The 24,050-nt window shown below is 36.1% G+C and overlaps 1 protein-coding gene across 1 annotated transcript in view; it reads left to right on the top strand.

Moving 5' to 3' along the window:
- Positions 1-21,364, top strand: part of CNTN6 (contactin 6) — a 260,095-nt gene extending 238,731 nt beyond the window's left edge. The window contains exons 17-22 of the mRNA XM_086366672.1: positions 3,765-3,999; positions 4,112-4,227; positions 6,037-6,223; positions 19,177-19,289; positions 20,064-20,232; positions 21,091-21,364. Coding sequence (XP_086222798.1) covers positions 3,765-3,999; positions 4,112-4,227; positions 6,037-6,223; positions 19,177-19,289; positions 20,064-20,232; positions 21,091-21,197 — 927 coding nt within the window. The 3' untranslated portion in view covers positions 21,198-21,364. The remainder of the gene's footprint in view (positions 1-3,764; positions 4,000-4,111; positions 4,228-6,036; positions 6,224-19,176; positions 19,290-20,063; positions 20,233-21,090) is intronic.
- Positions 21,365-24,050: the final 2,686 nt, after the last annotated feature.

The following is a 24,050-nucleotide window of genomic DNA, read 5'->3' as shown; positions in this document are numbered from 1 at the left end:
TTCACCACCACCAGTCCTATTCTCTTATGTGTTCTATATTGCTGCTTTTGTGTTGCTGCAAGAGACCCTAGATTCCCCAATATTTGAGAATCTATCACTTTACAAAAATTTTTTTCTGACCTAAATTTTTAAAAAATTCAATTAAAATCAATCCCTTTGTGTATTTTTCTTGGGATATCAAATATGCAGATACTAACAGAAACTGTATAAATGGATGCAAATTCCCATTTATCATTCACATTTGGCATCATGTACATGCAGTTACTGAGCCAAATTCTTCTGGTGCCTGAACTTCTTCAAGGAATCAGGTATGTATACTTAGGAGGAGATGAACACATTAGTTTGAGCCACCAGGAATGTAGTAATGTTTTTAATTCAATGAACATGTAATTAATGAGTAATCACACTGTTCCAAGCAGTCAGGGTACAAAAATAAATTTTTAAGAAAAGGTCTGAATGCTCAGAACCCAACAGGACAGTCTTAACTCAGTCTGAGAGGAGGTCAGTAGCATATCATCATAGCATATCTGAACAAGGTTTTGAAAAAGAACTTGGGAGTACAAAGAGACCACTGAAGGCCAAAGTCATTCATTGTGGATGAAGAAGTACCCCCTTGAACTTTTAGCACTAATCCAGGTCCAATCACTGTTCTAAACTCAGTTTGACTCCATCATTGTGGTTTATAATTACACTGTAGTATAATAGACCTATGTTTTCTTCTATACCAAAGTTTTGTGTATTTTGTGTATATTTCTATTTTGGTTTGTTTTGTTTGCACTAACCTAGACATGATACCTGGAGAAGGCAATGGCACCCCACTCCAGTACTCTTGCCTGGAAAATCCCATGGACGGAGGAGCCTGGTAGGCAGCAGTCCATGGGGTCGCACAGAGTCGAACACGACTGAGCGACTTCACTTTGACTTTTCACTTTCATGCATTGGAGAAGGAAATGGCAACCCACTCCAGTATTCTTGCCTGGAGCATCCCAGGGACAGGGAAGCCTGGTGGGCTGCTGTCTATGGGGTCACACAGAGTTGGACATGACTGAAGTGACTTAGCAGCAGCAGCAGCAGCAGACATGATATCTAATCTTAGAGATGGAATAACTACTAACTCCTTTTCTAAAGTATTTTTACTCATATCTTCGCATCTTATCTTCATTTATACTCCAAAGTACTCCCAACTTTGAGATGCTTGTGGTAAATATCTCACATAAAATGTGACTATAAAACACTGTACAGTAAAAGATAAACACCTAAACTGGCAGTTGGTACACTTTTTTCTAAAAGGTCAGTGAAACTATTCAGTCTTACAGGATGTACGGTCTTTTTTTATAACTGTTCAACCTTGCCATTGTCATTCAAAAGCCGTATATCATTATACATAACACAGGTGTGACTGTGTTTCCAAAACACTTTATTTTCAAAACCAGGCTATAGATCAGGTTTGGTTCAAAGGCCATAGCTTTGTTGACTCTTCGTCTATACTAAAAATTTATTTCCTACAGACACAGTGGTGAAAAATTATATTTTTAGCCTTTATCAGCTTTAAGAGATTTCATTACCAGTGGAATGTCTGAATTTTTGTATACTGTTGAATACTTTCTTTGTTTAAAGGAGAAAATTATCTTTCTGCCCACCTTAAATAGCTCTGTATATTTCTCCATCATTGGATCAGCCAATATGAAAAGGATGAAAGGAAGAACCTAAAGAAGTCTCTTTTCCCTTCTAAACTGAATATGTCGGATGCAGATCTTTCTTGAGGGAATGCCATGTGAAACATTAATTGTACTTAGCTAACAAAAGCAGAAGTCCTAAATCTGAGATTAGAGAAGCATCCAAAACAAGTCAAATACTCTAGCAAGTGTCTTAAACTCTTATAAATCACTTCCATACCACTCAAAATTAACTGTTTTAATTCTGATCTATCTGTGAAAGAGAAGTGTTAACACAAGAAAGCATTTTATTTTCTAAGATTTCAGGACTGTGTATTTCTTCCACTTTTCACTGTCTGTATTTGTTAGATTGTTCTACATGGTAAGAAGTAGAGATCAGGTCATCTTGACTAATATGGATTTATTTTAAAGATCAAATTGCCAACATCTGTTGGATCATTAAAAAAGCAAGAGAATTCCAGAAAAATATCTACTTCTGTTTGACTACACCAAATCCTTTGACTGTGTGAATCACAAAAAACTGTGGAAAATTCTTAAAAGAGATGTGAATACCATACCACCTTACCTGCCTCCTGAGAAATCTGTATACAGGTCAAGAAGCAACAGTTAGAACTGGACATGGAACAACAGACTGGTTCCAAATTGGGAAAGGAGTATATCAAAGCTGTATATTGTCACCCTGCTTATTTAACTTATATGGGCAGAGTACATTATGTGAAATGATGGGCTGGATGAAGCATAAGCTCAAATCAAGATTGCTGGGAGAAATATCAACAACCTCATATGCAGATGATACCACTCTAAAGGCAGAAAGTGGGAGCCTCTTGATGAGCCCTGAATATTCTTTGGAGGGAACCGATTCTGAAGCTGAAGCTCCAATACTCTGGCCACCTGATGTGAAGAACTGACTCACTGGAAAAGACGCTGATGGTGGGAAAGATTGAAGGCAGGAGGAGAAGGGGATGACAGAGGATGAGATGGTTGGATGGCATCACCAACTCGATGGACATGAGTTTGAGTGAGCTCCAAGAGTTGGTGATGGACAGGGAAGCCTGATGTGCTGCAGCCCATGGGGTGGCAAAGAGTTGGACACCACTGAGTGACTAAACTGAACTGAACTGATTTTAAAGCTACTTGAGAAATACTGAGAATGGAAAACAGTCTCAGTAGCTAAGCAGACAGATTAAATGAAGAACTGAAAAATTGTCCAGTGCTGTCAGCGACTCTGATAATCCAGCCCCAGCTCCAACAGTCCCTCCTGCTCGTCCTTCAGTTCTTCCCATTTACTTTACATCCAGTTTTCTACTTGACTAACAGCTAAATTCTGTCTCTTCTCTGTATAATTTACAGCCTCAATTTTTTCTTAGCTTCCACTGCCTCAGCGTCCTGCTACTGTACGTTTTCTACTTATTGCTTGCTCTAAGTTTATTTATTATTGCCCCCAAACACCTATGTATCATATTCAAATTCCATAATGGAGAGGACTTAAAGCATTCAGAGATTCTGATGGATAAAGAATATGTGGCGAGTATGTGTGTGTGTGTGTGTGTGTGTGTGTATGCATCTTCTTTGTGTATGTGTGTATATATATATATATATATATAATGAAATAATACTCAACCATAAAAGGAACAAAATAATGCCCATTGCAGCAACATGATGCAACTAGGGATTATCATACTAAGTGAAGTAGTTCAAAAAGGGAAATTCAACTATCATGATATCACTTACATGTGGAATCTAAAATATGGCACAAATAAACCTATCTACAAAACATAAACAGACTCACAGACATAGAGATCAGACTTGTGGTTGCCAAGAGGTAGCAGCAGGGAGGGAAGGTGATATAAGCATGTAAAACCTGTTTTACATTTCCATTTAAATTTTTCATTTATTTGAGTATCTTCTATTGGGATCATTTTTCTAATTGGCATTCCCAATAGAAATTTTATTTTTTAAATAACTTCATTAATCAGTGTAAATATCCATCTTATCTCTATAAAAGATATGCCAAATAATCAATCAATATTATAATAGCTATACAAAATATTTTTGTAAATACTCAGTGACTGATCACTTCTGCCCAAGTCAATTCCAGAAGAACTACAGAATGGAGAGGACTTTGGATACATCGTCATGCTGCGGCCAGTAGGCTCGACAACCTGGACCAAGGAAAGAGTACCATCTGTAGAGTCATCAAGGTTTATTTACAGAAATGAAAACATCATCCCTCTCTCTCCCTTTGAAGTCAAAGTGGGTGTATATAATAAGGAAGGAGAAGGACCCCTGAGTACTGCATCCATTATCTACTCTGGGGAAGATGGTAAGTTGTAGTCAATACTGGAATTGTCCTCTTTGAGACTGTATGTATATTTTGCATTTGTTTTCTATGAACCACTCTGCTTAAGATGGTTGTGTCTTTCTCTGGATGGTAGAACCTCAACTGGCCCCAAGGGGAACTTCTGTTCAAAGCTTTTCTGCTTCAGAAATGGAGGTTTCATGGAATGCTATTGCCTGGAATAGAAACACTGGAAGAGTTCTGGGCTATGAGGTAATCCACAATAATTTCACTCTGCACTCTGAATATGCCAGCTAGCAATAGCTCTGTTCAACAATCCTATACTACCAATCTAGTCCTTAATATAAGTTGCGCTATTCTGTGCTCAGTTGTGTCTGACTCTGTGTGACCCCATGGACTGTAGCCCACCAGGCTCATCTGTGCATGGGATTTCCCAGGCAAGAATACTGGAGTGAGGTGCTATTTATTCCTCCAAGTGATCTTCCTGACCCAGGGAAAGAACTTGTGTCTCCTGCATCTCTTGCATTGCAGGTGGATTCTTTACCACTGAGCCAACCCAGGAAACCCTGAATATAAGATAGTGTGGGTCTAAAGCTACAGAGGGGAATTAATGAAGAGGATCTTTCCAGGTGATCCTAAGCAAGTAAATTAACAAATGGTAGAATTTTAAAAGTCATCAGGTGATTATCTTGTTTAATTATCCAAGCTACAGTCATGTTTGTTTCTTGGGGAGAAATAAGCATTTAATCTTTAGTGATGTTAAACCATAGACGAATCTTACCGGGAAACCTAATCCTGAACTGGAGCATTACTTGAAAAAAGTTAGTCATCTTGGAAAAGGCAATTATGTGACAAGATAAAGCTTGCATTCTCCTAATCTGCCTTTATAGTCTATATAGAGTGAAACAAATCATTTCAAACTTACAGTCTTTCATTCTCACAAAGTTAATAGATGGGACTTATTAATCAATTACTCTTCTTTGACTTGCAAATCTAATGATTCAAAAATGAGTAACAAGGTTTTCTTTGTTTTGGTGTTAGAATGAAAGTAGGATTTTGCCTTTATTCTTTTTTCTCCTTTTATAAGAACCATGTTGTCCAAACAGAAAGTTCTACTTTCTGTAGGTGCCTCTACCACTCCAGTCCTAGAAGGCCATACCTCTTAAGTGAACCCTATTTATTTCTCAAAGATCATCTCTACTCTCCCCTGCTCTTTGAACTCTTATCTGATAATTTTCTGGTTTTATGTGTCTTCAAAGTCTTATAGCATTTATTTCCATATGATTTTTGGCAGATGCATCCTCTGCTTTCTTTTCACATATGTGCTCTAACATCTTAACTAGATTATAAGTGGTGCAAAGGCATGCCTTATGCTTTCTTGTCTTTTCCAATTTGCTTAAAACAGTGCTAATGTATAGGAAGGGATCAGTATATGCTGAATTAATAATTCATCTGTGACTCAAAGAACTCTGGAAGAAATGTCAATAGCAAAACATCATAATGTGAGTCTTTCATTGAAAGTATGACTCTTATTTTGTTCTAACTTACTACTGTATACCTGAGGCTTCAGCTCTGATGGCTCAGACAGTAAAGAATCTGCTTGCAAAGCTGAAGACTTGGGTTCGATCCCTGTGTCGGGAAGATACCCTGGAGAAGAGAATGGCTACCCATTCCAGTATTCTTGCCTGGAGAATCCCATGGACAGAGGAGCCTAGTGGGCTACAGTCCATGGGGTTGCAAAGAGTCAGACATGACTGGGTGACTAACACTTTCACTTTTTACTTTTTTTTTGGTGGGGGGGATAAAGCTGTTACCTTTTAGATATTTCATGAAATATTTTATTGTGATAAAAAATAGGTTTTCTCATTTCCATTGTGATTTCATATTTTTTTAAATTTCTTCCATATAAATTTTGGACTTTGATTATTTTGTTTTCATTGTATAACCATTTTAATTGAAAAATATCCTCTCATTTGCACTCCTGACTTCTTCCCATACACCACTGTGGCTGGCAGTTATTAGGAAACAATAAATTGCTTATTTTATGTTTTTAATGAGCAGGTTTTATACTGGACAGATGATTCCAAAGAATCCATGATTGGCAAAATCAGGGTCAGTGGAAACATCACAACAAAAAATATCACAGGCCTGAAAGCTAACACCGTCTACTTTGCTTCTGTGAGAGCTTATAACACTGCCGGGACAGGGCCCTCAAGCCCTCCAGTCAACGTTACCACCAAGAAGTCCCGTAAGTATACATCACACTGTAGGGACCACAATTCACCTCCAATAAGAAGTATTTTATTGCTCAATTTCCATGTCATTCATCCCACCTCATCATTTTACTGATTGCTTTATTTGATCGGTGGATTTGGCCTATAAATCTGGATAGTTGTTGAAACTTTCTGATAACAACCAAAATGAACTGTTCTGATCTTTCTGGAGTTGCAAAAGAGAAAATATTTTAATATATATAGATGAAAGACAAAGAATACAATGTCTTTGATGTCCTCTTCCAACTTGGGTTCAAAATCTGACCTCCCATTCTGGGGATGTTAAGTGGTTAATTTAATCTTTTAGTTTCAATATCCTCATCTGTAAAGTGAAGAATAAATAGTACTGATTTTCTCACTGGGCCTTGTTCAAGATTGAAAGAGATACATAATAGAAAGTGTCCCACACATACTTTAGTAAATGCTTATTAAATAGGTTTTTTGTTTGTTTTTGTTTGTCTTACCATTTGAGTCTTGATGTGATTCCTGCACTGTCAGATACCTAGATCTTTCCTTCTATGATATTATATCACTGCAAATTACTGGAAAGCCTCTGAAATCCAAGAATTAACTCTTCTGCTCTTTTTCTCTCTCTTAACAATAAACTAAATATTTTTCACAAAGATAGGACCTACTGAATAAAGGATTAATAGTTGACTATTGCTGCATTTGTCCTATGAATGAGTCTGGTGCTGCACAAACATTCCATAATATGAGTCAAAGTAGTAAACAGGGAATTGTCTGATCAGATACGGCTTAGTAAGAACTGCAATTTATTCTTTTTATAAGTGAATAATACTTATGTATTTCTTATATATTGTAGATAAACATAAACTATTTGTGTAAACAGGCTTTTTGAAACACACTCTTTGGTCTCTTAATTCCAATGAAAAAGAGTAACAAATATAGTTGCTGAAATTTGGAAAATGACTAAGACATGAACGCACTGCTACTAACAAACAGGAAAAAACAGAACAAGCCATTAAATACTGTATTCTTTGTGTCCTGTGTATTGGGAATGAATAGATGGTTTAAAAAGTTTGAAAAGCAAAGTTCTTTTCCATATAGATAAGTTGGTCATGTCCAAAATGAACTTGGGAATCATCTCAGTTAATAAGTCTTCGATTATAGGATATATTATCCACTTGTGTCCATAACACCAGCCAGTAGCTAGAGACTTGTGTTCTAATTCTATGTACTTCACTGACTCATGACCTGGTACAGGATAAAGCATTTCATTTTCTGCTTTAATTTTCTAAACTGTTAAATGAAAACGTCTTCTGCCCTCACTGTTTTCTCAAATTACCAGTAAGGCACAAATGAGGTTGTGATTATAGGAGCACACTGGAAAATACAAAGTGCTGTGAAACTGCTAAGCAGAAACAAAGAGACGAACAAAACCCTCCACTATCAGTCCATTTTAATGGAAGAGTTTGTGTGGATCAACAACTCTTAAACCAGTTCTCCTTCAATCCTCTACTTTGATGTAGACTAAGTCATATGTAATTTTCTAGAACTGACTAGCTAAAGATGTGGTTCAATTTGTCTTCCTGATTTACTCTATATTGACTGGGTTGGTGAAGTCATTGCTGTATACCTGTATGAACTATTTGCTTCTATGGCCCTTATGGAGTCTAGTCTCTTTCAGTTAATCTGAAAATCTGATGGAAATCTCCAATCAATCAGAGGTTTGCCCAGACATTTCTTTATAGCTGATTGAGAGATGCCAAACTCACAAAACTCTTGTGTATAATTCAGCTTCTATCTCAGGCAGAATCAAGGGTAATTAGAAATGTGGAAATGTAGTATCAAATAAACCTCTCTTACCTGACAGATCTGTGACAAACTAACAGGCTTTCTAGTGTAGTTGGTGACACAATACTCAAGCCAACCATCTTGTATTACTTTAATTCCATTGGCCAGTTTAAGGTGGGCTGAGACTCAAACAATAAACTAATTAGCAAAAAGATCTAGATATACACATAGTATACATTTAAGATCATGTACATACATCTATATACACATACATATACAATTGTCCTTTAGTATCCAATGGGGATTGGTTCCAGGAGCATCTACAGATGCTTACGTGCCTTGCATAAAATATCATAGAATTTGCATATTATCCACATATTAACACAGCCTCTGTATATTTAAATCACCTCTAGATTACTTATATATACATAAAACAATGTAATTGTTACATGCTGGTGCTAAGTCACTTCAGTCGTGTCCGACTCTGTGCGACCCCATAGACAGCAGCCGACCAGGCTACCCCGTCCCTGGGATTCTCCAGGCAAGAACACTGGAGTGGGTTGCCATTTCCTTCTCCAATGCATGAAAGTGAAAAGTGAAAGTGAAGTCGTTCAGTCATGTCCGACCCTCAGAGACCCCACGGACTGCAGCCTTCCAGGCTCCTCCATCCATGGGATTTTCCAGGCAAGAGTTCTGGAGTGGGGTGCCATTGCCTTCTCCGAAATGTTACATAGATAGTTGCAAATATTAATACAATGTAAATGCTATGTAAATTATTATTAATAGCATACAGCAAATTAAAATTTTGTTTTTTAAAACTTCCTGAATTTTTTCAAATATTTTCAATCTTAAATTGTTTGAATCTGCTAATGTTGAACCCAGAGATACACAGAGAGCCACCTATATAAATACACACACACACACACACACACACACATATTAGTCAGTTCAGTCACTCAGTCATGTCCCACTCTTTGCAACCCCATGAACCACGGCACCCCAGGCTTCCCTGTCCATTACCAACTCCCAGAGTTTACCCAAATTCATGTCCATTGAGTCGGTGATGCCATCCAACCATCTCACCCTCTGTCGTCCCCTTCTCCTCCTGCCCTACATCTTTTCCCAGCATCAGGGGCTTTTCAAGTGAGTCAGTTCTTCGCATCAAGTGGCCAAAGTATTGGAGTTTCAGCTTCAGCATCAGTCCTTCCAATGAATATTCAGGACTGATCTCCTTTAGGATGGACTGGTTGGATCTCCTTGCTGTTCAAGGGACCCTCAAGAGTCTTCTCCAACACCACAGTTCAAAAGCATCAGTTCTTCGGCATTCAGCTCTCTTTATAGTCCAATTCTCACAACCATACATGACTACTGGAAAGACCATAGCCTTGACTAGATGGACCTTTGTTGGCAAAGTCATGTCTCTGCTTTTTAATATGCTGTCTAGGTTGGTCATAAATTTCTTCCAAGGAGTAAGCGTCTTTTAATTTCATGGCTGCAGTCACCATCTGCAGTGATTTTGGAGTTCCCCCCAAAATAAAGTCTGTCACAGTTTCCCCATTTATTTGCCATGAAGTGATGGGATCAGATACCATGATCTTATTTTTCTGAGTTTTGAGCTTTAAGCCAACATTTTCACTCTCCTCTTTCACTTTCATCAAGAGGCTGTTTGGTTCTTCTTCGCTTTCTTCCATACGTGTGGTATCATTTGCATATGTGAGGTTTATTGATATTTCTCCCAGCAATCTTGATTCAAGCTTGTGCTTCACCCAGCCCAGCATTTCTCATGATGTACTCTGCATATAAGTTAAATAAGCAGGGTGACAATATTCAGCCTTGATGTACTCTTTTCCCTATTTGGAACCAGTCTGTTGTTCCATGTCCAGTTTTAACTGTTACCTCCTGACCTGCATACAGATTACACACATATATCACCTTAAAAATAAAAGTTTCGTGCTGGCTATTATAAACAGTGCTGCGATGAACATTGGGGTACACGTGTCTCTTTCCCTTCTGGTTTCCTCAGTGTGTATGCCCAGCAGTGGGATTGCTGGATCATAAGGCAGTTCTATTTCCAGTTTTTTAAGGAATCTCCACACTGTTCTCCATAGTGGCTGTACTAGTTTGCATTCCCACCAACAGTGTAAGAGGGTTCCCTTTTCTCCACACCCTCTCCAGCATTTATTATTTGTAGACTTTTGGATGGCAGCCATTCTGACTGGTGTGAAATGGTACCTCATAGTGGTTTTGATTTGCATTTCTCTGATAATGAGTGATGTTGAGCATCTTTTCATGTGTTTGTTAGCCATCTGTATGTCTTCTTTGGAGAAATGTCTATTTAGTTGTTTGGCCCATTTTTTGATTGGGTCGTTTATTTTTCTGGAGTTGAGCTGTAGGAGTTGCTTGTATATTTTTGAGATTAGTTGTTTGTCGGTTGTTTCATTTGCTATTATTTTCTCCCATTCTGAAGGCTGTCTTTTCACCTTGCTAATAGTTTCCTTTGATGTGCAGAAGCTTTTAAGGTTAATTAGGTCCCATTTGTTTATTTTTGCTTTTATTTCCAATATTCTGGGAGGTGGGTCATAGAGGATCCTGCTGTGATGTATGTCGGAGAGTGCTTTGCCTATGTTCTCCTCTAGGAGTTTTATAGTTTCTGGTCTTACGTTTAGATCTTTAATCCACTTTGAGTTTATTTTTGTGTATGGTGTTAGAAAGTGGTCTAGTTTCATTCTTTTACAAGTGGTTGACCAGCAACCTAGATGTCCATCAGCAGATGAATGGATAAGAAAGCTGTGGTACATATACACAATGGAGTATTACTCAGCCATTAAAAAGAATACATTTGAATCAGTTCTAATGAGGTGGATGAAACTGGAGCCTATTATACAGAGTGAAGTAAGCCAGAAGGAAAAACATAAATACAGTATACTAATGCATATATATAGAATTTAGAAAGATGGTAACAATAACCCGGTGTACGAGACAGCAAAAGAGACACTGATGTATAGAACAGTCTTATAGACTCTGTGGGAGAGGGAGAGGGTGGGAAGATTTGGGAGAATGGCATTGAAACATGTAAAATATCATGTAAGAAACGAGTTGCCAGTCCAGGTTCGATGCACGATACTGGATGCTTGGGGCTAGTGCACTGGGACGACCCAGAGGGATGGTATGGGGAGGGAGGAGGGAGGAGGGTTCAGGATGGGGAACACATGTATACCTGTGGCGGATTCATTTTGATATTTGGCAAAACTAATACAATTATGTTAAGTTTAAAAATAAAATAAAATTAGAAAAAAAATAAATAAAAGTTTTTTCTTTACCTTGAATTTAATAATTTGATGGTTCATGCATCCTAAATCAAGCATATGATAGTTAATGCTAACCTACTTATGTGTTTAAGCAGAATACTTGCTTTAGACACAGTAGCAAGAGGTGTGTTTAGTTGACCCACTTGGTCCTACAAATGGGCTTGACTGAAATTTTGATTAAATGCCAAGAACTTTATTGGTGGTTTGCCTGAGTGTTCACATGAGATCAGCCTCATCAAAGAGTGTGAGACATATCCTTTGAAAACAATTTCATCAACAAGGAGTACTTTTATCCAAGTGCTACAGTGCTAGAATATATCTGGTGAGATGAGAGTCAGAAAGTATAAAGTGAAGTTTAGCATCCCTCTTCTTTTTCATTAAAAAAAAAATGAATAAAACCTCTTGTAATTCCTAATTTCTTTCATGAGCATCTTCTTTCAATATTTCTTAAAGTTTGCTTACACCAGCCTGTTTGCATTAACTCTTTTATCAAAATATCCAACAAGGACTTGAGAATAAGGTTCTACAAGACTCCATTTTGTATTTGAATACCAATCAAATCTCTAATTTTATTCTTTCAACATTCTTTATCACTGTCATTGGAAAATCTAACAGAAACTACTTTAGTCTTCTATTGTTGCTATTCAAGTTACCACAACCTAGTGTTTTAAAACAATATAAATTTGTTATTATGTACTTCTAAAGGTTGAATCAAAAATGAGTTTCACTGGTTGGAAAACAAGCTTTGGGTAAACTTCTGAGCTCCTTTTGGAAGCCCTAAAACAGCACTTGTTTCCTTGAATTTTCTGGCTTTTGGAGACAACACATACCACTTGCCTTGTGGTCCTTTCCTCTATCTTCAATGCCAACAGCATGATATCTTCAAGTCTCCCTGACTCAGACCTTCTACTTCTGCCTTTCACATTTCCTCTGACCCTGGAGCTTTCCTTCAGAAGCATCATTTTCATCACACTGAACCCACCCAGAGAATCCAGGGTTATTGCTCCATGTCAACATCCTCAACATAATTATACATGCAACATCCCCTTTTCCATGTAAAGTAAGATATCTACAGGTTTGAGGAATCAGAACCTGGACATGTTTGGGAGGCCCTTATTCTGCCAATCACAGTTACAAAACACTGAGCACATTTAAGTCCTAAGCCTAGTATTAATATTCAGTATACTTATCTTAATTATTAAAGCACATCAAGAAGTATGTTATTTTAATTCCTAGAGCCAAAAAAAAAAAAAAAAAGTATGCTTAGAAAATTCTGTTGTGGCATTTGTTGGACTGGCATACAATGAATATAGACTCTGAATCTCTGGATCCCATGAACATTGTGCTAATGTGCAGTGTTCATCTCTAACCATTTAAATAGTGTCTCCCTCTCTCCAGACTCTCAAATCTTCAGTCCAAACCTCAAACTGCCTTGAGATTTTTTCCTCCTGAAACAGAATCACATCCTCTTTTAATTTCAAAATTTCATTGTCTCCTCTATTTCAGAAAACAAAGACTAGAGAAAGGTGTATGAGATCTTTCACAGTCTGTCCACAAATTACTTTCCATTCCCATTCCTCATCTAGCAGCATCAGACTTACTGATCTTCTAACATTTAAAATTTGATTATCTGATTTTATGCACTCTCTTAGTTTGTAGTGACCCCATCATGCCTATAAACAGACAAATAAATATCTTTTCTACTGATCTATAAATTTCCTCTTTAATATGTTTGCATTTTTTTTTCTGAGTGATTGCATAACTTTGGCCTATTGTGAGATACTTTTGGAAAGAACTAGAAAAAGACTTCAGAGTGAAATAACTGAATGTGAGTCTCAGCTCAGCCATGAACTGTATGAGAAGTCTATTTATTTAATGACTCAGAACCTCTTTTCTCAACTGAAAAACAGAGATGATTGTACTTTCTTCTAGAGTTTTCTTTAAGCATTAAAGGATATAATGTACAGCGAGGTGACCCAGAGGCAGCCATACAGTGAGAGCTCAATATGTGGTAACATATATTATTATATTTCTTCTTGAGAGGTGATTTCACTTCCTTTGCATTTCTTAAAGTAGGAAAATTCATCTACTTTCTAGTTTCCTTCTTTTCATAAATTTGTTGCAGAAATTTTCTTCAAGAGTCATGGAAGAACATGCAAAGAAAATATGAGAAATGGCTTTCATGAAACACCAAGGACAGCTCTGATTTTAAATGCCACCCCTGGGTCTAAGCTTGATTTTCCATGCCCTTTAGATGACACCAAAATTAATTCTGAAAAGTAGTAATCTACATGCATCACACATTCACACTGCCACTGCTTAGGTTTTCCATCTTATATTTGGTCATCCACTCTAAATTGTGAGAAAGCAGAGCTCACATCCAACAAAATCTTTCCCTATTCTGATTGGATAAACAGAAAACTGAGCCTTTTTATTTTTATTTTTGGAAATACGATAAAGCCGTTTTTCACTCAAGAAAGTAGTGCCTCCCATGAGCCATGAACAGGGTTAGGTAAGTAAAGGAGATTAAAACAGAAAGGATATATGCCTTCAGGCAATTTCTCTTTAGTGGGGAGGGAAATTAAAATAAGAAAAAGTGAAATAAAATAATCATAAATTATGAAAAGCTACTATGAAGAAATTAAGAGGCTGAGATATACATAACATTAAAAAAATAAAGAGACCTAGTGGACAAAGAGACCTCCAAATAGAAGGAACAGTATATGCAAAGTTTCTGAAGTCTTTGTTATTATTGTTGCTGGTGATGATGACAGACTTTTAAATAAAAGTAAATTTTTATTTAAATATGGGATTTTTAAAATAAATATCAGTGGTTTGATATTAAGTATTGTAGATTACTGAAATGATGTCTTTCCAAAAGACAACTGAGGACCACTGCAAGCATATTGTGATTCACACAGACATCACTAAAAGAAATTTAGATTTACAACTAAAGGGAGAAAAATATTTACACCAATTTCAAGAGGAAAGGGGAGAGGAAAAGCACTGCTTATATAGACAGAAGTATTCAGACCCAGTAACAGAAAGTGTTTGCAAATTTTGCTTCAATTTGGCCCCTGATGTTGACTGACTAGCACTCTGTACTGAATTTTTTCTTGTTGTAAATAATGCAATCAATCCATATTTAGACATAAAGGAAGCATTAAACTTTTATTTCATCTTGCACTTATGTTCTTTCTCTCTCTCCCAAATGTCAACCCCATGCTGTTACTTAGAAGTGTAACATAAGAAGTTGTTTTTGAATTGAGTTCACAGTGTGAACTACAGTTGAATATAAATGCCATCTACAGAAAAATTGATCACAGGGAAGCCATTAGAGCTGCAGAGGGCTAGTTTAATGTTGCTCTGTCATTTGATTAATAGAAAATAATTTAGTCTTTGGAAATTGCCTGCAAAATTCTTTCAAAAGATTGGAAAAGTGCTTGCTGTTGAGTTTACCAGTGACCCACTAGGTATAAACATACATGGCATGTGTATTATATTATCCATGTGACAGTATTTTGGTTTTTCAAGGCGATAGAAATTTCAACTTTGTCATAGATATCTACAATCCAGTTTAGGTAAATACAACAAACTCATGAAACCAGAATTGTTAAAGGCCTTCTGAAGTACCTTTTAGAAATAACAAACTTTTTTTCCCAACTCAATACTAGACAAAAGGCATAGACATTGAAGTCACACCCATGGACAAAATAAGAAAAGCTCTGGACTATGAGAACTTTCCAGATAATTACCGAGACTTTCCAATTTTTTCTGCCTTTCAAAAAGTACATAAAAAACTGAAGGAAGAAGAAAATTATGAAGGGGAAATCTTGAAAATACCCCTAATTATATTTAAGAAATGAATCATTTGCAAACTTTGGAATTGTGTTATTAGAAACAATCCACATTGAACACCATTGAAAAACTGACTATGTCATAATACCACAGTGAAGGATGGATACTAATAGGAAAGAGAGTTAACAATTACTGAGCAATTTATTATGTACCACTAACCAAGCGAGGAACATTTCTCATTTTATTTCATGGAAGCTAAAAGTCTTATAAACTAGGATATATTAGTCTCATTCCAAAATTGGAAAACCAGGCCTCTCGGAAGAGACTGTATACAGATTCAGGTTTCTCTGACTTCAAAATCCAATTCTTTACACCTTCCAGATAGCATGAAGGGTAAAGCATTCCCAATAACCCACACAATTAGCCATTCATTCCATGAATTCATTCCTGATATAATGTTTCTCATTTTATGTCCATGGAATGCCTTACTTCTGTTATGGTAGATGAGGAAACAAATGCAAATATCCCAATCTCAGAGACACAATCACTACTATATACTTAATAGATGCCATTTCTTCTTTCTCTCAATCTGAAGCATCATCAATGGATTCATAGTATAAAAGGAGTACTTTTTATCTAAACATGCAAACAAATAGAAAAGGCATAGCAGTAGATAATACCTTCAGAATCTGTTACTGCCAGTGATATCAAAGACATGAATTTTTATTTTTGTTGTATTGATTATATGAAGTTGTTAAGGTTAGTACTTTGTTTTAAAGACCAGAGATAAAAGAAATGTGCCAAAGAGTATACTAGATATTAAAATTGTGGTATCTTGTGAGAATTTTTTTTCTAATTTTATTTTATTTTTAAACTTTACATAGTTGTATTAGTTTTGCCAAATATCAAAATGAATCCGCCACAGGTATACACGTGTTCCCCATCCTGAACTCTCCTCCCTCCTCCCTCCCCATACCATCCCTCTGGGTCGTCCCAGTGCACTAGCCCCAAGCATCCAGTATCGTGCATCGAACCTGGACTGGCACCTCGTTTCTTACATGATATTTTACATGTTTCAATGCCATTCTCCCAAATCTTCCCACCCTCTCCTTCTCCCACAGAGTCCATAAGACTGTTCTATACATCAGTGTCTCTTTTGCTGTCTCGTACACCGGGTTATTGTTACCATCTTTCTAAATTCCATATATATGCGTTAGTATTTTTATATTCTCTCTTTCATAATTGAGAAAGACTAGAAAGGGCACTTTGAATTAAGATGAGGGAAAACAGTTAAAAACTATAGTCACTGTCATCAGTTCAGTTCAGTTCAGTTGCTCAGTTGTGTCTGACTCTTTACGACTCCAAGGACTGCAGCATGCCAGGCTTCCCTGTCCATTGCCAATTCCCAGAGCTTACTCAAACTCATGTCCATTGAGTTGGTGATGCCATCCAACCATCTCATCCTCTGTCGTCCCCTTCTCCTCCGGCCCTCAATCTTTCACAGCATCAGGGTCTTTTCAAATGAGTCAGCTCTTCACATCAGGTGGCCAAAGTATTGGTTTCAGCTTCAACATCAGTCCTTCCAATGAACATTCAGGACTGGTTTCCTTTAGGATGGACTGGTTGGATCTCCTTGCAGTCCAAGAGACTCTCAAGAGTCTTCTCCAACACCACAGTTCAAAAGCATTAATTCTTTGGTGCTCAGCTTTCTTTATAGTCCAACAATCACATCCGAACATGACTACTGGAAAAACCATAGCCTTGACTAGATGGACCTTTGTTGGCAAAGTAATGTCTCTGCTTTTTAATATGCTATTTAGGTTGGTCATAACTTTTCTTTCAAGGAGTAAGCGTCTTTTTATTTCATGGCTGCAGTCACCGTCTGCAGTCATTTTGGAGCCCAGAAAAATAAAGTCTGCCACTGTTTTCACTGTTTCTCCATCTATTTGTTGTGAAGTGATGGGCCGGATGCCATGATCTTTGTTTTCTGAATGCTGAGCTTTAAGCCAACTTTTCACTCTCCTCTTTCACCTTCTCGAGAGGCTCTTTAGTTCCTCTTCACTGAATTCTTACTACATGCAAAACTCTCAGGCTTTTAATTATTATTTGGCTTATATTGTCAAGAAATGTACTAGGACATGGTTTATTCACCTGGCATGTTCATTTTATAAATTCATATGGATTTCTGTAGGTTTGACCATGTCAATTAGCCTCAATTGTAGGATAGCATAATGAATAGATTTACCACATTGTATTACCTATGGGTCTGCTCACAGTCCAGTGCATAATCTACATGATCTGAGAAAATCACATTGGACCCTGAGTGGTTTTTCTTTAGCCATCTATTACACAGTCACTTATTCAATATATATATGATATATATGCCTCTGCCTACATGCCAACCACTATGCTAGAGGTTGGTAATGCATTCTCAGTAAATTTAAAGAAACTATGAATAACTATAATTCAGTGGGAAAAATTCATAATAAAATATATGAACTAAGCCCCATGGGAGCATGGGTGAAACGTTTATCTCTCTACTATGTGCCAGTTGAGGTATAAGTGACTAGGTGTATGACATTCCATGGGCTTAGAGAAGGCAAGTAGATATATCATAAGGCAATGTTGGGTGACACCCTGTAATTCTTCCAGTGGCACATAAGACACTAAATAGCCATTGAGTTAAAACTCCAAAAGAAATCATTTCCATCAATGTTATAATGAGTTAAATATTATGCTCATTTAGCCTCACAAATTCAAGTAAGATGCCAAAAACATCTTTCTGGGTAGTTTTATCTTTGCCTCTGCTATCCAGCTGAATTATATTTAATCTCTTCAGTTTCTTAAATCTCAAAAATAATCACGTGGACTCAAATCTTTGAGAAGCAGTATGTTGTCATGCAGAAAAAATAAAGAAACCTAGATTAAAAGTCAAGAAACCAGGATACTGACTGGGCTTAAGCACTCATTATCTATATGGTTTTGAAGAAGCAGACTTTCGACCTGGACTCTAGTTTTCTTGTATGTAAAATCTTTCAGTTGGATGAGATCCATTACTTTAGAAGGCTCATTCTAAATATGTCTTCTTGAACGTCACACCTTCCTTCTCCCAGAAAACATTAATCTCAGGGAACTAAAACCACAGTTCGGATTCAAGGTAGACACCTTTTGGGATGATCACCCAGTTTGTAATCACTTTCCCTCTTCATGGTTCCTACTGGCTCTATCTGTGTTGAGTGTCATATGTCTTTCCCACTGTCTAGCCACAATGGATTAGGGTAAAATAGAATATGGCCAAATTAAGCCAATCATTAGCTTTTACCTGGAGATTCTAACTTGAACTATCTCTCAACAAAGGAGGTTTCAAATCTCAGATGAGGTAGGCAGTCTTGATTTCTGCTGCATATACTGACAGAAAAAAGAGGTGGTCCCTGGCAAGATTAGCCTGCAGCAAACACTACTGTGAGAGGTAGAGAGAGGAACTTCTTGGCTTTCAGACATTTTTTGTTCCTCTGAGGTTCTGTTGCATTTTGCCATGAATTCCAAGAGAGTCCCTTATATCCTTCACAATCTATTGCTAATATTTTGTTTAAAACAACTTGAGTTGGTTGCGTTATTTATAGTCAATGAGTCCTAATTAATACAAGATTAAAAGTAAAGGACTACTAGGAATGTACACCTCTGTATTGATATATGTAAAAAGTTTGCAACCTGAGTTTGTCTGAGAGGCTCATTGATTGATGGGCAAATTAAACATTAGATAAAGGAGCCCTCCATCTATTTACATATAGTAAACAAATTCAACGGAAATGATTACTAAATTAATACTGGAAATGCGGCATACCATTATTAATTCATGTTTGTCACAAAGACATTTCCAAATGACTGGAATTTGAATGAATTTACTTCCTCTGATTAGAATTAATATATTTGAAATGACACTGAAAACATTTTACCTCCTTTTATGCTAATTATCCAGGACTTATTTTTCCTTTTTATGTTGTTGGGTCATACAGTAACCATGAGCTAATTAATATTCATTTGGATCTTTGATTATCTTGTTAAAGCTCCAAGCCAACCACCAGCTAACATTGCCTGGAAGTTGACAAACTCTAAGTTATGCCTAAACTGGGAGCATGTAAAAACTATGGAAAATGAGTCTGAAGTGTTAGGCTACAAGGTGAGTATTCCGTTTTTCCTTTAAACAGATCACTTAGCTGCCTAAGTAATGATAAATGTTAGAACCAAATAAGAAACAAATTTTATGCATGTGGAAATATAGGAATCTTTGTTCTAATGCTTTGAAAATATTTAGCATTACTGCTTTTAAGTTCTTCATGGTAAATTTTATACTGTGAGGTCAGTAATGTGTCATGAAGCAATAACAAATAAATCTTTACAATATGCAACATTTTTTTCTTCAAGCAACTCACCCGTATTCAAAAAATATGATTGTGTATTTAGATATTAAAAATGTGAGATGACAATGAGATCAAAAAGTATATTCAAGTAGAATTTCTAGAACTTAGGCTACAGAAGGATATCATCTATCAGCAATATAAAAGAAATCCAACAAAGAAATCCAATCCAATCATCAAATATCAAGACAAACCATTTCCATCAGTGGTAAAGAACATCATCTGCTGACAAATGCATATAGTATCCAGACACTTGAAATGGGTCCAAATTAATCAGTAACTTTCCACAGCAAGCTCCAGAGATAATGGCCTCAAGCTATTTAATTAATAAAGATAACTCTATACTGATTTTAGAAGCATTGGCCAAAAAGGAAATATTTTTTCTTAACAAACATATTTAAAGAAAAAGTGCAGACCAGATATTCCCATCCAAGGACTACGGCATGTATAAGGCTCACAGTGCTAGTGTTTTGTAAGAGTTTCTGCACCTTCAAGAAGCTACATGTCCATTTAACACGATTCATCATTTTATTCAGATTCTGTACCGGCAAAACAGACAGAGTAAAACTCATATTTTGGAAACAAACAACACATCTGCTGAGCTTCTGGTTCCCTTTGAAGAGGACTACTTGATTGAAATAAGAACAGTTAGTGATGGTGGGGATGGAAGCAGCAGTGAGGAAATTAGGATTCCAAAAATGTCAAGTAAGTTGAATCACCATTGCTGTTGTGGATTTTGAATAAAGACAGCTGCCAGCATGAAATCTGGGTTCTATGAATCTTTCCAATTTTTGTTTAAATATTTGTTGAAAAAAAAAAAGGTCTATTTTTTCCATATTTCAATTGTGAGCAAGAGGTGATGAGTCAATTTTCTTTAATCCCTCAAATTTCCAACATGCTTACATATGACAAGCAGTTTTATATGTTTCCTTATTTGAAACTCAAAAAAAAAAAAAAAAAAACACTTCACAACTGTCACTGGTATGTATATGCTTTATCCTGTTGGCACAAAACTGGACAGTTTTTCCATGGGTACCTGCAAGCTTCTCAGAGCAGGGAGAACAAGTGTGATGTACGTGTAGGTACATCTCCATTGCCATTTTCATGGCAGACATCACTAATCAACTACGGCATTCATACTGGGCTGAGTTAGTACTTTCAAATCCTCTCAACATGATATCCTAAGCAGGTAACACCAATTAGTCAGATTTAGTATATAATAATAAGTTATTATTTCTGATTTAGAAGAATCACTCACTTATCTATCCAAAGATGTGACTCAGTATAACTCAGCCACTACATGTTGGCCAATCCTATTCTGCCCTTTAGGCAGACTTGGCCAATTTTAGGCATTTTTCTTTTTTCTTTTTATATTTAAAACAGATATCCTAAATCAGAGGGTTAAAAACACTTCCTAAAATTAAACACAATTTAAGTGAAACAAGTATAATAAATGTGGTATTAAAAGAGAAATAATAGTATGTGTTTGGTTCATGAAGAATTAATCTAACAAATGATTTTACTTTTTCTCAATATATGTTGTTTCATTTTTGTATTTTGCAGGTTTGAGTTCCAGAGGCATTTCAGTCTTAGAACCTAGCATCCATTTCCTGTCAGTTGTCATCACAATTTTTGTTGTTTTGCTATTCAGCCACTTATATGATGAATAAAACCATAACTCTTTCATTTTTAAAAAAGCAAATTATTCTGTTAAAAAAAAAAGCCCCCGTGACAAGGTGACATTCAAAAGCATACTTGTTTGGAAATAAAAAATGTATATTATTAAAATCTTGTAAATATCTAATATGGTACATTAAATAAAGAAATTTTAAACACTTTGGAATTTTAGTGTTCACACATGATTACATATATTCAGAAGGTGCTGAATTAATGCATGAAGTTGTCACTGCTGTGGCTTCTATGGAGAGTATATATAAATCTCTTGATAGTGATGGTCAATATGAAAGAAATTGCATTTTCCATAGGTAAGATGTCCATATTTTATATGCTCTAAGCAATTTAGTTCAGTAACTTAAAATTTGACTCTAGTTTTGGAAATAAAATATAATTGTTTGTTTATACTAGGGATTCTTTAAAAATGTCAACTATTGTAAAGCATGATGTGCTTTTATCTCTGAATCAACTTGGGAGAGAAATATTTGCACCCAGTAGCATAAATATATACTTGATGTTATTTGCAACTCACTTTTGTATCAGGTTTGGTAATAAAAATAGCAGAAAAAATGCTTTCTGGCAAAGAAAAATTAAAGTAGGGAAAAAGTAGCCAACAAAAATAATCTAATGGCTCCAGTAAGCAATTTCTCATAGCAAAGTTTAATTTTAAAATCAATTCTGAATTATCCCAAGGAAGAGGGTGCATGAACAGTTCTCAGGTAATTACTACAAACTGTTAGCAATGTGTGTGGCCTTATTTTTATATGATAAATAAATCCAGAGACAGAATTACTTAAAGTTTTTGACATTTTGGTCAATTTTTTTTGCCAATGTTTTTTGCAACTATAAATATAATTTTATACTGTCCAAGCTTTAGAAAGATTCCTGTGGGTTGACTCTTCTCTTGGATGTACCTGGGAAAGTCAGTGGTCTCAATTCCTGGGATCTTACAGTCTGGAGACAGAAGTATAGGAGGAGGAAAGGTTAATGAGAACACCTCTGCCTCTCTAAGCAGCCATCTCTTTCCCTCATAAACAGCCTTGAGGGGTTTGTCCTGCTGTCAGCCTATTCTAGCTATCAGTCAATTAGGTTCGGTGTCCTGCAGAGCTGAGGAATGGACACACTATTTTTTGCCTTCTTAACATGGTACAACATCTCAATTACATTGAAAATATATAAACTCTCCTTGCAACTCTCAAATCACACAATCCCCAAAGTTGGATTTTGTCATTTTCATTTCCAAAATATTTTAGAACTGCTTAAAATACCTGATCAACAGCAGATGGGCAGTGACTTTACACAGTTCAGAACTTGCTCCTTGCTGGAGTATGTCAAGCATGCAGTAAAATCAATGAACCTTATTATCCCTGCACCTTAAGATCTGACTGTGCTTTGATGGAACAAAATAAACAAGCAACTGAAAATATCATTTGGCACAGTCACAGCTGCCTGAACAACACACATTTGTATTGATCACATACCAGTGATGGCACATGGTCTTAATGGTTTTCTCACCTTGGTTAGAGATAAGATTTGTGTCCTGGTTCCCATAGTAGAGACTGAGATATAGTCATAATGAGCATGAGATATACTATGAGATTTTCATTTTTGCTGATTAAGAGAACTAGATGCACGGTCATTTGAGTATGAATCCAAAAGCTAAGTCAGTTCTTATCAACAACACATACATTTGTAGGTGGATTTTAATTCATAATCATGGGAGTACTAAATGTTTGTATTATTCAATATGTAATATATCATTTATATTTTCATCCATCCATACTACATTTTTCAGAATATAATTTGGCATTAATATTAAAAAGTGCAAGTTTTGATTAGATTGATTTGAATCTCTACTCTTGGTGTGATGTTGGATACATCTTTTAACATTCTCATATCATTATTATGAGGGTTAAAGGACATAATGTACACAAGTGTTGAGTATGTTGCATGCAACACTGCAACTTGTTAACAAACAGAGCTGCTGTCATCTGCTACTATGAACTAAAGCCCCAGCAAAATAAGTTACTAATTTAAGTGTTCAATAGATTATGAAAACGGATTCAATCTGTATGTATGTCAAAATCTAAAGCAGCTTCAAGAAAAATGAATAATTCTCTTATTCAACACAAAATGGTGCCAAAGAATGAAACCAGTTGTGGTTCCATCAGTCCATTCAAGGAAAATATTCTTTGTGATATACATGTGCCTTTGACATTTAGGAAAGATTTCCAATGACTCCCTTTACTGACTGCATGTACTGTTATACACTGTTGTGAACATGGTAAACCATGTCTATACTTCTACTCTCCTACTTTTTGCTATACACTGTTATGAACATGTTAAGTTATTTCCATACTTTCCTACTTTTTTCTATTTCTTTTCTACTTTTAATGAATTGGATGAGACCTTTCCAAATTGAAAAAGGTTACCTGCTTCACTCAATCTACAGATTCAAATGCAGAAACACTCTTACAAATAAATACACAAAGATTATTTGGGCACCTTCTGGCCCAGTCACATTGACACATAAAATTAACCATCATAGTACCCTTTTTAATTATTTTAAATAATTCAGTTCTAATCCCTAAAACTTTTGAAATGAATTTATGGAGACACCATCCTCAGTTTATTCATCTGTAATATGAGATATTGGGATTGCATGATCTCCAAGTACCTTTAAAACCCTATGATTCTATATCAAGCTGCAGAGTGGTATCATTTTTAGTACAAAACAGGTTTTAACAACCATAACTCACACAACACTCTGCAAAGCTTTTCATGTTTCCCCTCCCCCATATTTTCATTAGCCTAAACAATTGTGTTGAGCTTTCTCAATTGGACTTTTC

This window comes from Bos grunniens, chromosome 22 (assembly GCF_055505025.1).
Source record: "Bos grunniens cultivar Pamir isolate PY7600 chromosome 22, Bosgru_T2T1.0, whole genome shotgun sequence".
NCBI lineage: Eukaryota > Metazoa > Chordata > Mammalia > Artiodactyla > Bovidae > Bos > Bos grunniens.
Note: the sequence above shows the minus strand (reverse complement) of the source record. Positions and strands in the feature narration are given on the sequence as shown.